Source organism: Neurospora tetrasperma, assembly GCF_000213175.1.
Source record: "Neurospora tetrasperma FGSC 2508 unplaced genomic scaffold NEUTE1scaffold_3, whole genome shotgun sequence".
Lineage (NCBI taxonomy): Eukaryota > Fungi > Ascomycota > Sordariomycetes > Sordariales > Sordariaceae > Neurospora > Neurospora tetrasperma.
In genome coordinates this window covers 793,053-808,397 of record NW_009799101.1, presented here as the reverse complement: position 1 = coordinate 808,397, position 15,345 = coordinate 793,053, and the positions used below count along the sequence as shown (strand labels likewise).

At 53.1% G+C, this 15,345-nt stretch overlaps 3 protein-coding genes across 3 annotated transcripts; 1 reads left to right on the top strand and 2 right to left on the bottom strand.

Moving 5' to 3' along the window:
* Positions 1-764: 764 nt before the first annotated feature.
* Positions 765-8,243, bottom strand: NEUTE1DRAFT_62227 (pre-mRNA processing splicing factor 8; the record flags this gene model as incomplete). Its single annotated transcript, XM_009852218.1, has 2 exons — positions 765-3,496; positions 3,575-8,243. 2 exons carry the CDS (start codon positions 8,064-8,066, stop codon positions 1,059-1,061), a joined length of 6,930 nt encoding a protein of 2,309 aa, XP_009850520.1.
* Positions 8,244-9,488: 1,245 nt separating this feature from the next.
* NEUTE1DRAFT_121824 (eukaryotic translation initiation factor 3) lies at positions 9,489-12,648 on the top strand (the record flags this gene model as incomplete). Its single annotated transcript, XM_009852217.1, has 3 exons — positions 9,489-9,973; positions 10,048-11,030; positions 11,089-12,648. The coding sequence occupies 3 exons, from the start codon at positions 9,601-9,603 to the stop codon at positions 12,349-12,351; spliced, it is 2,619 nt and encodes an 872-aa protein (XP_009850519.1).
* Positions 12,649-13,994: 1,346 nt separating this feature from the next.
* Positions 13,995-15,157, bottom strand: NEUTE1DRAFT_116792 (40S ribosomal protein S14; the record flags this gene model as incomplete). Its single annotated transcript, XM_009852216.1, has 4 exons — positions 13,995-14,440; positions 14,496-14,656; positions 14,872-14,926; positions 15,001-15,157. The coding sequence occupies 4 exons, from the start codon at positions 15,083-15,085 to the stop codon at positions 14,289-14,291; spliced, it is 453 nt and encodes a 150-aa protein (XP_009850518.1).
* Positions 15,158-15,345: the final 188 nt, after the last annotated feature.

Sequence of the window (15,345 nt, the reverse complement as noted above, 5' to 3'; positions counted from 1 at the left end):
ATGCATGGAAGTCGGGACTCTGCGTCGGCCCATTCTGATCGGCCCCCGTGATTTGGGAATGTGGACTTTCCGAGTTGGGCCAGGTGTGTCCAAGGCCAACACCCCCATCCGTGATCCATCCCATCCCATCTCATCCCGAAGCAGAGGTACCTCAGGGTTTTTTGACCAGCTCCCCCGGCTTATCCGCTTCCCAGTATGACCTTCCTTCCCGGCGATACCATCCCATGCCATCCCCTTCCCACATCCCACATCTGGAAAGCAGACAGGGTATGTTGTCTTTACTATTCATAGCTAATCTGCCTTCCATGTTACCAGGTGACGTCCCTTGCTTGACCCGACGCTTCATCCTACCTAGAGGTACCCCTCCATCCGAATACACCATCGCGCCAGCCTCGGAGATATGTCCGCGCTTAGCTTGACAATAAACCCAAGCCACGTCGCCTAAAGCATAGACGCATGAAGCGTAATCTCTCGCCAACACCGTCATCACTTTGAATAGCGTAACATGGTTTAGCCTCCAGCATGTCTGGTGGGGGAACAACATGACGTACCCAGAAAGAATCTCCAGCACGGTTATTCCGCTTCCCGGTGCTCGGGAAAACCTGAACGGGATGCTATCTTGCATTGACCGTTCCCTGGGGTTCCCGTCGTGTCCAGATACATGGGGGGTCCCAAAAGTTTTGGGTAACCTCCCACACACGTGTCGAAGCTGTTGTCACACTGCTACCTCTGCATATCCACAGATTCCACATGTCAACAAACGGTGCGTACCAAAAAAAATACATGCTCATTGTTATAAAAACTAACCACTATTGCCGAGTCCAAACCAGACGACATCCTGCCTTTATCCATGTCGTAGACTGTAAAACACGCTTTTGTGTTAAATAAATATTTGTGAGACGGCCTAGCCTCAAATGCAGAACGCCGTGCGAAAACATGGATGATAAATAAACGGTACACTCTCGTTATACACTCGGCTCTTTAGTCATAAACTTTAACCAGCACATTCTTATGCTCGCCTTCTCTCACACACATATACACACACCGTACTGCCTCTTTTAGGCAAAGTTATCCTGCCTATCAACCCAGATATCCTCTAACTCGTTGAAGCTCGAGAAGTGAATGGGTCTGTGCTGGTCGCTGTAAAAGGGCAGCGGCGTATCCAGCTTGACATGCACCGGCTTTTTCTCCAGGCCTCCAAACGCGCTGCCCATGAAGCTGTAGTTCCACTTGCCGCCATCCGGCACCAGGAAGAAGCCCCGGAACTTCTCGCTGAGGAGGAGCTGGCGCTTTTCGCCCATGCTGGTTGTGAACCCCTGCGGCTGGTCGCTAGCTATGTCCTTGTTCTCCACGCCCCACTTAAAGCCCTGAGGCGTGAGCGCCCAGGCCGACAGCGACACGCTGCCGGGCGTAAAGGAGACGGCGACGGTAAGTGTGTTTTGCTTGTCCCAATTCGGGTGGGCATCAAGCAGGCGTGCGTGCTCCGTAACGTCCATGGCGGACATGTACGGCAGCTCGTTGCCCGACTGTGTGTGAATGATGCCGAGTGGCTCCATGTCCTTGAGGTACTCGTGCTGGGGAAGCTGGTGAGGCAGCTGAACGTTGCGCAGACCACCGATCTGAGGCACCATGACGATGCACTTGATCTCCTTGACCTGGTCGTTGTCGGCGGGCGAGGCACCGTAGAGGTAACCGGCGACTTGGACACGGAGATCGGCAATGGCGATGAAGCGCTTGAGGATGTTCTTGGGCATGACATAGGTCACGTCGTCCAGGTCACTATCCACGGGCGACACGTACATGTTGTTAGCCCTGGTGCGTAAGTTCGAGGTGGCGATGGCTCTGGTGCGCCACTCGGTCTTGGAGGCGAACGTCTGCTGTTCGAACTGCGAAGTGGTCGTCACAATGATCTCCTCGCCGTGCACGTTCTGCGTCTTGGTAGTGACGGCGGTGAGCTGCTGCTGCTCTTGCTGCTGCTTCTCAATCTCCGCGGCCTGCTGCCTCTGCAGCGAGGGGGCTGAGATCTCCATACCAAGAATGATATCACGGACTTCACTGCTAGTCAAACTGGACACGTTGACATTGTTCTTCTTGCCGTAGTCGTTGAGGATAAGGTCGCGGAGCTGCGTTTCAACCTTGATCCAGTCCTCATCGGAGAGCGAGGGCCAGATGTGATGATCCTGCGTGATGACGGTCTTGTCGGGGCGCAAGATGAGCTTCGTCTTATCCTGGTTAACGTGCAGGGCACGCAGGATGAGAATGAGACGGGAGAAGGCAGTGTAGGAAGAGATGCTCTTCAGCCACTCGTCGTAGAGATTGAACAAAACCATCTGCGGCTCGGTGGCACGCAAGATCATGTCACCCAGCTTTTCGACCTTCATGGCGGCCTGGAAGGGAAGCTGCAACTCGGACGCGCGGATGGAGATGTTGGGAAAATCAAGCAAATTGACTTCCAAAGGATCCAACAGACCCTTTCTGGTGACGATAAGCTGCTTTGGCTGCTCTTCGACGGGTAGCGATCTGATAAGGGCTGCGACTTCTTCGGCAGTCTTCCACTTGGCCAACTGTCCCAAACGCTTTTGACCCGCCCAAACGCTGGTGTGAATAATCTTCAAGAACAACTGACCGGTACGGGGGTTGAAGATGAAGATGGCACCGTTGATCGGCTTGGTCGTCAAGTTACCTTCGAAGGTCTTGTGGATGGTAACACGGTAGACGTTAGTATCATCGATAAAGAGCTGAGTCTGGTTGCTGAACAGCTCCGAGTAGTTCTGCGAGTTCAGGAACTCCTGGTTGCTCTCGGAGGCGTAGAGCTGCAGACCCTTGCGGATACGCTCACGAAGAACGTAGAGCGCAGGGTTTGCCTTCATGATCTTGCCCATGGCCTGCTGGATCAAGAGCTTCAAGCCTGGGAAGTATTGACCGTAGGCAGAGTACAAGTTGTAAGCCAGATCGATGCCGATCATGAGACCGGTAGGAGATGGGTAAAGACTCATGCTGTCGGTGGTGTAGTCCAGATACTTGGCCCTCACGTATCTCTCAATATCGTGAGAGTCGTAGTCACCATAGCGAAGCTGAACATCAATCCAGAACTTGTTTGTCGTAGTAGACTCGATGACATCCTTGGTATCGAAAAGGAGCGATGGGCGAGTGACGTTCCATTTGTGGCTGGCAAAGAGCTGGATATCCGCGCAGGAGCTGTTCATCTTGTAAGATTTTCTGGGATGAATGGTTTCCTTTTGGACCGATTCGATGCTTAGAGCCTCAAGCTCCTGATCGAAGACCTGGCAAAGATCCATGACCACTGACTCGTGGATCTTCTGCCACAAATGGGCTCGGAAGATCTGGATCAGGGAGATCTTGAGAGTAGGAATCTTGCCGTGCAAGAAGATACCAGTGAGATCCAACTGCACTTGGAAACCAACGTAGACATTGGCTCTGTTGATGGTAGGTGACCACCAAAGCGTGAAACGACGATTAGGAATCTGGTTGAGACCTGCGCATTTCAAGAGTCAGTATATGTGCGTGCACATGATCATCAATTCATGGTAGAGAAATGGTGTGTTGAACTTACCGCTCCTCTGGGCATTTGTCAACTTCTTGAACTTCATCGACTCCTCGAAACCACTGGCCTTCTCCCAGAAGAGACCTTCCCAAGACGGGAAACCAGTTGCCTTGAACAAGGTATGCTCCAAGATGGTTTCGACACCACCAAGCGCCTGGATGACATCGGTACGGTATGCGTTAAGGTTCCAAAGTTTACCGTCATGCCTCTGGCTTGTCCACCAGAAGGGATTGCTCTTCATCAACTGATAGATCTTGAACTCAGAACGGGCACGGAAACCCTTGTCGAAGCTTAACGTGCTACGGTCCTTTTGGAAAAGAGTGTTGATACGGGGCAGGCCGCGATCCCAGCTGTCCTCCAGATCCTCTAGGGTCAATCTGCGGTTCTGCTGGTTGGCCTCAAGACGCTTCTGCGAGTATTCCGTCCACACACGCTGGGAGTCGATGAACTCAGCTTCCCACGGGATGATGTAGCGGAAGATGTTGGGGATCAGCGTTTCCTCATCGTGCGACATGCCCGCACGGTAATGAGTAACTCCGAGATCTGTCTGTTTAGACCAGCGCTTGTCGCTAGTAGGGATAAGAATGTGTGATCCGGAAATCATACCCAAGCCACCAAGCTCCTTGGGAGTGTAGAAAACGGCAGGAGGGAAACGGGAAGGCATCTTGGAGTTGAGACCAATTTTGACACGAGTCTGGATTTTGGTTTCACACTTGACAATCGTGTCAAGCAGGTTCACGGTCGAAACAGCAGCCTCGCGGTAGTAAGTAAAGAGGGCAATCAACGCCGTGTTCCACTTGTTAGCGATCTTGGTGAATGTAGTCGAGCCAGACGACATGAGAATCTGACGGATCCTGTTATTGAATTTCTGAATGTCCTCTTCGGTGACTTGTAGGAAAGCGTGAGCGGTGCGTTCCTTGGTCGTGTTGTCCACTAGCGACCAGACACTGTCCTTCACAGGGAACTCATCGTTCTGGTTGCGGATCTTGGGCAAGATGCGCACTTCGAAGCCGCACATGGAGAACAGGAGGTTCGGGTTATCCCTGCTATACACGCTGGCGAAGGTGTCTTCCCATTCAATCGTCGTCACGGATCTTGGGAGGCGGTTCTTGAGATCCCAGAACACAGCTCTGCCGAGGTTGACGTCGTGCCTCATGAGACGCATACGCGAATCTCTGGGCCAGCACTTCTTGCTCTTGTAACCAATCACGTTCTCGAAGTTGGGATCAGGCTGCTCTGTCAAGAATCGCTGGATTAGGTCGCGAGATTCATCCGCGGTGAACCTCAAGAACACCCAGATCTTGTCGATGTACCTGGTGTACAACCGAATCGGGTGTCTTGTTTCAGTCTCCCGGTCCTTGAACTGGAGGAAGTCATTGGGTGCGTGGGGAGGACCGGCGATCTCGCTAGCACGCTGCGGGCCAAGCAACAGCAAATCGAGAATGAGACCATAGTACTGGAAAACGAAGGCTGAGAACTGCAGGCCACGAATCATACCATAGCTGTTGACATGGTTCATGTCCTTGTAAGTTAGGGTAACGTTATTCTTGGCCGTGATGTAGTCCGCAAGGTTGTGGTCCATAATCAACCGAAGAAGCGAGTTGAGCAAGGTCAGCTCAATCTTCTCGTAGACCTTGGAGAGCTGCGTCTCAATCATGACATTGCACTCGCCATTCGCGGTCTCCCAAACCCTGTCGAGGTTGTTAATGCCTTGAGCCCACTTGTACACAAGCAAAGGTGGCACCTCCGAATCGGAAGGCTTAATCCAAGCGGGGAACAGATGGCGCTGGTCAGCTTGATACCACAAGTACTGGTCGAGATAAGCATCGCTAATCTTCTCGATCGGTTCAATATCGTAGACCGGGTTGATGGTGCTGTAGTTGTCGTTCATATCGATGCCGACTTCCTTGAAAGCTCTTTGAGTGAGTAGGAAGCGTTTGATACGCTCGAGGGTAGTGCCTGGACTGTCATATGCCTGCTCAATCAAGGCCAACTCCTCACGCTGACTCTGGTTCAATCTTCCCTTGGTCGAGTAAGCCTCACGCAGGCGCTCCAGCGCCAAGATAAGGATCTTGGTGTCATGCTTGTAAGACACACTGGGGAAGGGGATGGGAGAGAATTTTCTCGATTCAAGCCAGTGCACCGTAGTGGTGTAAATGGCAACAGCCTCCTCAGAAGAGACGTAGGGACCATCCTTCATGTGGTTGTGCTGGCGTTCTTGCTCGGCCTTGAGCCACAGACGCGTTAGGCGGCCAACGTTCTTCTTGGCAACGGTCTTATCGACGGTGGCACCCCGACGAATACGCTCACGGTTGTAATGAGCAACCGAAATCCACCAATCGGCCTTGGACTTGACGTAACGCAGAATGATGTTCTCAATAGCTGCAGGAAGTCCAGGAACCTTCCAAGGAATGTTACTCTTCCAGCATCTCCAGGCCTCAGAAAGATGTTGAAGAACCGTGTTGACCTTGCTCTGCTTGATACCTTCCGGCATCATGTCCAGCAGATCAGCCATGACGGAAGCACGAAGCTCGAGATCGAAGTGAGATTCAACACGCTGCTTGGTAACGGTCTTGGCAACTCCCTTGCTGTGGCGACCTTCGAACTGACGGGAAAGGAGGTTGCCAAGCCATCTTTCAAGAAGGGGAATGATACCGCGCATGAAGAAGAGCCACACACGCCATGCCGGCGCCCAGAAACCGCAGCCTGGACCCTTACCAACCGGGCCGGCGTTGAAGCGATAGTAGATGAGATGCTTGAGATCCTTGCAGGAACGGATCTGGTGCATCAACTTGTACTTGTAACGATACATACCGGTCAACTGTCCGACATGGTTGAAGGCATACAGGATACCATCCGCAAGCTGGAAGGCGTCAATGTTGCCAAGACGGTACTGTACCTGGGCATCGACAATGAGCTTGGTCAAGCGCAGAATTTCACGCATAAGATGGAAGGCATTTCCGAATCTAGACTTCTTTCGCTCCTTGGTTGTCAGCGTCTTGACGGGCTTCAGGTTGAAGTTGTAGTCCAAATGGAGATATGTGAGGTTCTTGCGGTGGATAAGCAGGTTGAGCATGTTAAAGCCCTGTCGGCAGACTTGCAAGCCAGCTTCAACCCAATCGATCGTTGTCTGCTGGAAGAACTTTGTCTGTTTCAAAGTCCGCAGCAAGTTTTGCTTCTGAAGAGATTTTGGATGCTTCTTGTGCAGCTCATTGAGGACGTAGTTCTTGAGAAGCTTCTGGTACGAGACGCGCACCTTGACGGGCTGCTTCGGCGGGCAGTGCTCCAAGTACCAATGCTTTACGAGAGGTACATCCTGGGCACGAACCGTACGTCCAGAGCGGCGGTCGAAGGGGAACGGCGCCCACCAAAGCTCGATGGCCGATGCCGTCTCATCCGTATACAGCGATTCCTCGGCCATGAAAGACTCGACGCCAGCGGGCAGCTCAAACGCGTCCTCTTCCGGCTCCTCGATGTTGCCAGGTCCGAAGAGCTCATCTTCATGGCTGACTGTAAGGTTCTTGGGGGCAACAGCCCGCGAAGAAATCGGGTTGATGCTCGTGTCAAAGTAGAAAGCGGGAAGGTTGTAGTCTTCTGTGCGCGTATAGACAACTTGCGGGTATGAGTGGACTGACAACTGGACGCTTCTCGGAAGTGCATTATAAAGATGGGGGTAAGCTACACGGCACTCTGTTCGGATAGGGTTCCTGAAGATGATGCGATCCATAGCATTGAACTCGCCAAAATCCTCATCATTGGGGTCAATGTCCTTGTAAAGTGGCTCGAAGCGAGGCCCGCCTGGTAAAGCCGCATTCAGGGCCTTTGCTGTGAGGAAACTCTTGAGCTCAAAGAGGTAGTAGTAGTTCTTGTCGACAACCTCAGACACCAGCGGTCGGCTTAGACGGTATAAACTCGCCATTTGCGGCAGGGTGAGATTCCACTTCTTGTAACTGGGTCCGTTGACGTGGGGCGTGTCGAGAAGCGGCTTGTGGTCATAGAACCACTCATAGATTGCCGCTTCTTCGTCCTCATCCAACTCCATCTGAATGGGTTCAAGTGGCTCGACGTCCTCGATGTTCTCGGACCAGGACAGGGGCGGTTCTTCGTCGTCGAAAGGTGGAAATCGCATGCGCTTGAATAGCCGGCGGTCGCTCTTTTCCTTGCGCATTACCGTCCACATACTGGCCCACTGTGCAAAGAAGACGGGCTCAATGACTCTCGGGATCTCATTCACGAGGGTCAGACAGCCGTTGACGTGATAAAGAACCTTGACCTCTCTGGCAGCCTCCCAAGGCATGGGCATGTTCTCAAGCAGCTTCAGCACAGCATGGGGCATGAACTTGAGCGCCCCAAGATAGCTGCGCTTGTCACTGGTGTACTTTTTCTGCGAGACATCTCCAATATCCTTGACGATCTTCCGCAAGTGCTCTGGAGGCATGTCGGCCTTTTCCGTCTCAACAAATCCGCCCTTCCTCTTCTCGCCGAAGCGATTCCTCTGCATGCGAAGCCATTCCTTCTTCTTCTGGGCGAACTTGGCAACATGGGGGTCGGTTGGTGGAAAGAACCCAGGCGGCGGCGGTGCTGGGAGGGCAGGAGGAGGTGGGAGAGAGGACGGAGGCGGCGGCGGCGGGGGTGCTGATGGCGGCGGAGGAGCGCCCCAGCCGGGGGGAGGAGGTGGTGGTGGCGGATAGGACATTTTTCGATTTCTGCTCGATGAAGCTTTGTTGGCGTTTATGTGGTTGTTTCGTTGTAATCGTCTTCGTCAGAAGCGTATACCAGTAGGCGTTGGCGACGAGATGGATAGAAGGCTGGATACCGTGAAGTCGCCTGTCCGCGCGATGGCGGTTTGCAGTGCGCGTGCGTCGTTCCAAGGCCCGTTCTCGCTGAGGAAGAAAAAAAGGACTGGCAAATATTAGATTCCCATTGGTTTTGGGTGGAAATGGGCGTAGGTCGACCTCGCACCAAATCGCGGCGATGGTCGATAAAGCTGAGGATGGAGAGGTGGATGTTGTATTCGTGATGGTTGTGGTTTGGTGGCGCCAGGATGCTGGCGTTGACGTTGGCAGGTTCGCCTCGTTACGAAAAACTTGAACAGCCTCGCGACAGCTGCGTGGGCGGTCGATAAAGTTCAGAGGTCGGGGAGGGAGGTCCAGGTCCTGGCGCGCAAAACGGGAAACCTGGCAGCGGGATTCTTCGCTGTGCAGGTGCTTGTTGGCAGCTGCAGCCAGGTAGCGTCCCCGCCACTCCAGTTAGTGAAAGAGGGCCTGGGGTTGGTTGCCTGCACGAGTTCTCGACTTCGTGGCGAAACGTCTCCTCACTGTTACGTACTGTAACTTTCGATACGCAATCCCCGTTACGTGGTAGATCTGGCTTGACAAGCTCACAGCACGTCTCAGATGCATGTAACCGAGTATAGTGATACATATCAGCTTAGGTAGCTGATACTTTGAAGGTGGGGCATCAGCTGGCTGGCTGTTTGCGCCCAAGTACCCAGACGACAAGTGTTGAATCTCATAGTGAGGCCTGACAAAGCAATGCTTGATATTGTTCCCTCGCTCCGCTCGCCAAAGTGCACACAAAAACCCGTCCCTCTGACAGCTCCCTCATGCGAACATCTGCAAGGTTCAGACCTTACCTATCTTCATCTTCTGGGACTCGTGCGATCTCCAAGCGGAAGCAGGTACATTCAGCTCATAAGTTCAGCCTCCCCCCCGCGGAGCAAGTATCCTCTCCCCCCACACCCCTTGCTCGGATTAAGTCATACCCAATCATTACAGCGCTCGAGGCCCAAACAGCTCCGCTCGATTCGCTAAGCCCCAAATCGCCCCCACCAAAACGGCCTTTCAGTGAAAATTAATTCTTTGACCCCTCTGTCCGCCTCGCCGCAGCCGGGTTTTGCTTTGCCAACCATCCGGACCATCACCACTTCCGTCCACCACTCCAAGTACCCATACCGGTAACCCGGACTTCTGCCTCGCGCCCATACCCCCGGAACCCGCATATTTATTCCGAGTCCATCGAAAGAGACCGCAACCATGTCTCGTTTCTTCCGCGGCGGTGACGACAGCTCCACCGACAGCAGCTCCGAGGAGGAGGAGGTCTACACTTCGGAGGAGGAGGAGGAGAAGGTTCAGGCCGAGGACGAGTCTTCGTCTGAGGAGGAGTCTGACGAGGAGGAGAGCGACGAGGAGTCCAGCAGCGACGAGGAAGAAGGAACCAAGAAGAAGGGTGCCTCCCGTTTCTTGCAGAGCGACGACGAGTCCGAGGAGGAGGAGGAAGAGCAGAGCGACGATGAAGCCACCACCAAGGTCAAGAGCGCCAAGGACAAGCGCTTCGACGAACTCGAGTCCACCATCAGCCAGATCCAAAACGGCCAGAAGATCAACGACTGGAGTCTTATCGCCAACGGTTCGTATATCCTTCATGCATGTATACGCCCTCGATATGTCCTGCACCGATGCTTACTCCCCTCCCCGCTTTAGAATTCGACAAGCTCAACCGTCAGGTCGTTAAGCTCCAAGATGGCAGCAAGGCGCCCAAGTCCTACATCAAGGCCATTGCCGATCTTGAGGACTTCATGAACGAGACTCTCGCCAAGCAAAAGGTCACTCCCAAGAAAATGAACGCGACAAATGCCCGTGGTCTCAACGCCGTCAAGCAGCGCATCCGCAAGAACAACAAGGAGTACCAGACCCAGATCGATGCCTACAGGAAGGATGCGGACGCTTTCATGGAGTCGGATGATGAGGTTGCCGCGCCCAAGGTTGTTTCCAAGGTCCGGTTCGAGGCTCCCGTCGTCAGCGCCGAGCAGCAGGAAGAGGACGACAAGGGCTTCTCCACGGTCGATTCGCGCGGCAAGGTTGTTCAGTACACCCCCGAGAGCATCCTCAAGCACCTCCGCGCCATTATCGAGTCTCGCGGCAAGAAGAACACCGACCGCCTCGAGCAGATCAAGGTTATGGAGACCCTCAACAAGGTCGTCCCCATTACCCCTTACCAAAAGATCCGTGTCCTCCAGACCCTTATTTCTGCCCGCTTCGATCTTGGTGCTGGTGGCGCCGCCCAGATGCCTTTGGACCAGTGGAAGGCCGCTGAGCGTGACCTTGCCTCTCTCTTGGAGATCCTCGAGAAGGAGAAGGACCATGTTGTTGTTGAGGGCGCTGAGGAGTGGGATGATGATGACAAGCTCCCCACCATCCCCGAGGGTGAGAAGTACCTCAAGGTTCCCGGCAGCGTTGTCTCGCTCATTGAGCGTCTCGATGACGAGCTCACCCGCTCCCTCCAAGCCATCGATCCTCACACCTCCGAGTACATCGACAGGCTAACCGATGAGGGCTCTCTTTACAACACCATCTTCCGTGGTCTTCTTTACTACGAGCACCTCCGCAAGGATGTTTCCCTCGAGGTCCCCCAGGAGAGCTTGAACCGCATCATCCAGAGGCGTCTGGACCATGTTTATTACAAGGTGTGTATAGAGCTAATGCTGGAATACTCAGCCGTCTTTGCTAATCATCTTCTTTCAGCCCGCCCAAGTCGTCAAGATCCTCGAGGAGAACGCGTGGAAGCAGGTTTCTGCTGAGGCCGATTCCGAAATTACCCCCCGCAGCCAATCCGGCGATGCTGGCAAGCTCATCAACATCCTTTCTAACTACCTGTTCGAGAACAGCGAGGGCATCATCCGCGCCCGTGCCATGCTTTGCCAGATCTACTTCTTGGCTCTGCACGATGAGTACTACAAGTCTCGCGACCTGATGCTCACCTCCCATCTTCAGGAAACTATCGCCAACTTCGACATCGCCACCCAGATTCTCTACAACCGCACCCTCGTTCAGGTCGGCCTTTGCGCTTTCCGCAAGGGTCTCGTCTACGACGCGCAGAACACCCTCCAGGAGATCTGCGGCAGTGGCCGTCAAAAGGAGCTTCTTGCTCAGGGTGTCATGATCCAGCGTTACAGCCAGGTCACCCCTGAGCAGGAGCGCCTCGAGAAGCAGCGCCAGCTTCCCTTCCACATGCACATCAACCTCGAGCTCCTCGAGTGCGTCTACCTTACCTGCAGCATGCTCCTCGAGATCCCTCTGCTCGCCCAGACCGGTTCTTCGCCCGATGTCAAGAAGAGGATCATCAGCAAGACCTACCGCCGTATGCTCGAGTACCATGAACGCCAGATCTTTACCGGGCCTCCGGAGAACACCAGGGATCACGTCATGCAGGCCTCCAAGGCCCTTGCTGCTGGTGAGTGGAAGAAGGCCACCGACTTCATTCACAGCATCAAGATCTGGGACTTGATGCCGAACACCGAGGGTATCAAGACTATGCTCGCCAAGCAGATCCAGGAGGAGGGTCTCCGCACCTACCTCTTCACCTATGCTCCTTTCTACGACACTCTCGCCATTGCTACCCTCAGCTCCATGTTTGAGCTCGACTCTCGCAAGGTCTCTGCTGTCGTCAGCAAGATGATCAGCCACGAGGAGCTCGCGGCTGCCCTTGACCAGGTCACCGAGACCGTCATCTTCCGCAAGGGTGTTGAGCTCAGCCGTCTCCAGAGCTTGGCTCTCACTCTCTCCGACAAGGCCAGCTCCCTTATTGAGACCAACGAGCGCACGCTCGAGCAGAAGACACAGGGCTCCGCCAACGCCTTCTCCAGGAAGGACAACCGTGGCGGTGGCCAACGTGGTGGTGGCCAGCGCGGTGGCAGAGGTGGCGCGAGGACGGGCGGCAACCCTCAACGGCAGGCCGGTGGTACACAGTTCACCGGTGGTGCTCTGGGTAATGCAGTCCGTGGTTAAAGCTCCGTGGAATAGGGAAATTGGTGGTTTTCGTTTTGCTATTGCATTGGGCTTTGGTGTGTGACTAAAAAGCAATTCCCCAGGTCTTCTAATGGTGCTATCCCCTTGAATGTGTTGCCCCATGGTTAGACCCAGCGAAGTTTAGTCTAGAATCATAGGTTCTCTCGGTTTAATTTGTGTTTTTGGTTCGGGCATAGCTTCACTCAAAATTGCGCGTTTGATATTTTCTTCATGATGTGTTAGTTTATCATATGGAAATTGTCTGAACCTGTGTATAATGTACACCATGTCAACCTGAGTATTCCTACAGCCAACCCGAAACGAGTAATCTTTGACGAAAAGGTTTGCTCTATCTCTCGTATGAACGCGACTTAGTTCCACGGCTACTAATCTATGTAGTAGCTGTGTATAGGATGAGCCCGTTGGAAAATCGTGATCATTATTCTGGGTGAGCCACACGGGATCAGCGATTACATTCAACCGACTTATGATGAGGCGCGGTGATCTGCATTGGGCCGCTTTGTCATTACTCTAGGTAATCTCAAGACACCGAAATTTCGGGATAATAGTAGTGTTTGAAAGGCTTCATTATCAGAGCCAAGTACCCCCCAGCTTAGCTCATACACAAGACAGCATCTGATGAGTTTACATGCCAGCATGACAATGGTGAGATCTCGGTTTTTAGCCAAGTAGAAATACTTGGATATACGATATACATCACAGTCAACGACTGTCAAGTTGTCAATCAGGCATTTCGAACAAAAGCGACTCTTTTGTATAGCCAGCCGCTCCGAGCGAAAACATCTGTATTACTCGAGTACAGCCTGATTTTAGTAATAAGGCAAGCTGAAGATCTGTGTGTGTCAAGCATGACATGGAGAGAGAAGGCCAGGACCACGGAGAAGCCCTTGTGAAAAGTCTGTCCTCTTCCTACATGAACGGGTGCCGCACATGAATCGTAAGACGGCTTAATCCTAGGTAACTTTGCTCCATTTTCATCATGTACCTATTGCGATTAAGTAATGGTGCCAAGCAAGAATACGAAGCAGACAGAAAGAGTGTGGTGTACAATTAAATATGCCGAGTTCAAACGATATTATGAGGGAAAACTGTGTGAGTAGTGGTTATGGTGAGTACTCGCCAGACCCAATCGGAAATGGAACAGAAGGGTAAGGAGCAACAGATTTTCTGGCCAATGTAGGAGCTGAAGCGAGAAGCACTCATTAATTCTTGTGACCAACAACCCAACATCTACCGTTTGTGTGAAGTACCTATCGTGTATATCCTTGGCTGACTACAGTGATGGTCAAAAGATACTGTCCCCCTCCCCCACATATTCAGTGTGGTGAAGGGGGGGGGACAGTATTTTTTGACTATGAGTTTAGTTGAATGCTCATTTTTGCATGACCAAGTCTCTTCTTTTTGAGTTGGTTTGGACAAACAACACGGTGACCATGCGTGATGCATGCACCAAATTGCTATATGGCGGCCGAAGGCCAAGGTTCATTTTCAATTGGATCTTGATATTGATGTGCATTTATCTGCCAATTCAAAGATGAACGACAACCGAGTAACACCTCACGGGTAAGGTTGTATTGATGAATCAAGAAGCACTCCCGGGTTCCTGGGAGCAGACCACACAACTACGACCCGCAACTGGATTCACAAAGACAAGCATACATGGAGAGGATCACATTGAACACACACGAAAGCCAGGCTGCGATCTGAGCTGCCGGTGGCAGCGAAGGGGGTTTTTTGACTCCCATCTATATTCATCTGCTGCAGTTGTGCCAAAAGCAACATGTGACAAGCCAGATCATATGGAGACCAGGCAAATGAAGGCCGTTCTCCTCGTAGTTGTCAACGCCACAGAGAAAACCAGATGATAACCGTTTTTTCTTTTCCGCCCAGAAGCCAGGCAGCCACTCTCTGATAAATCAGAGACGACGACCACGGCGACCACCCTTGCGACGAGTAGAGTCGGAGGGAGTGGGGGTAACGTCCTCGATACGGCCGATCTTCATGCCAGAGCGAGCAAGGGCACGGAGAGCAGACTGGGCACCGGGGCCGGGGGTCTTGGTGCCGTTACCTATGGAAGTTGTTAGGATCAATCATGTGTTTAATGTGAAAAGGGGAACACATACCACCAGTGGCACGGATCTTGATGTGGAGGGCAGTAATGCCGAGCTCCTTGCAGCGGGCAGCGACGTCCTGGGCAGCCAACATAGCGGCGTAGGGGGAGGACTCGTCACGGTCGGCCTTGACCTTCATGCCACCAGTGACACGGCAGATGGTCTCGCGGCCACTGGAATCACCCAGGATGTTAGCCTCAGAACCGTCGTAATGTTTGTCTTATCGTGGTCAAGTTCAAATTCTGGGAGATGGAGCCGGGATCCAGGTGTCGCAGGATATGGCATGGAATTCGCCAAGTCCACTCCTTCCTCTCTCCCTGAATACCGCCGATTCCATCCGCCAAAATCGATTTCTCGTCGCAATTGTTTCTTTCAAGTGGTTACGAACCTGAGATCGGTGACGTGGACGAAGGTGTCGTTGAAGGAAGCGAAGATGCGAGCAACTAAATTGATTGTCAGCCTCCGATTTTGGCCAAATGTCGCTGTCGGAGAATCGCAATTGCAGTTCGCAACTTACCGCCGAAAACGAGCTCACCCTCACGGATCTGAGGGCCAAGGGAGATGTTCTCCTGAGCGGGACGGGCGGCCTTCTTCGGGGGCATCTTGACGGTTGATCTGGTGTCTTGGACGTGTGGTGTTGATACTGTCAAAGGGACGATCTCCAGTTTTCCAGCATAAAAATTCGGCGGGGGTAGTTCGACTTCGTGCGGTTGAGAATGCCCTATCGAAGTTGGCGGAGAAAAGTGGCAGAAAGCGGAGCACAGGGCAGGCACCAAACCTGTCGGACAAACCCTAAATCCCCTTGGCGGCTGAGCCTGGGCTCCGTGCAGCCCCACTGTTGTCAAAATTTCGCGGGCCCTAC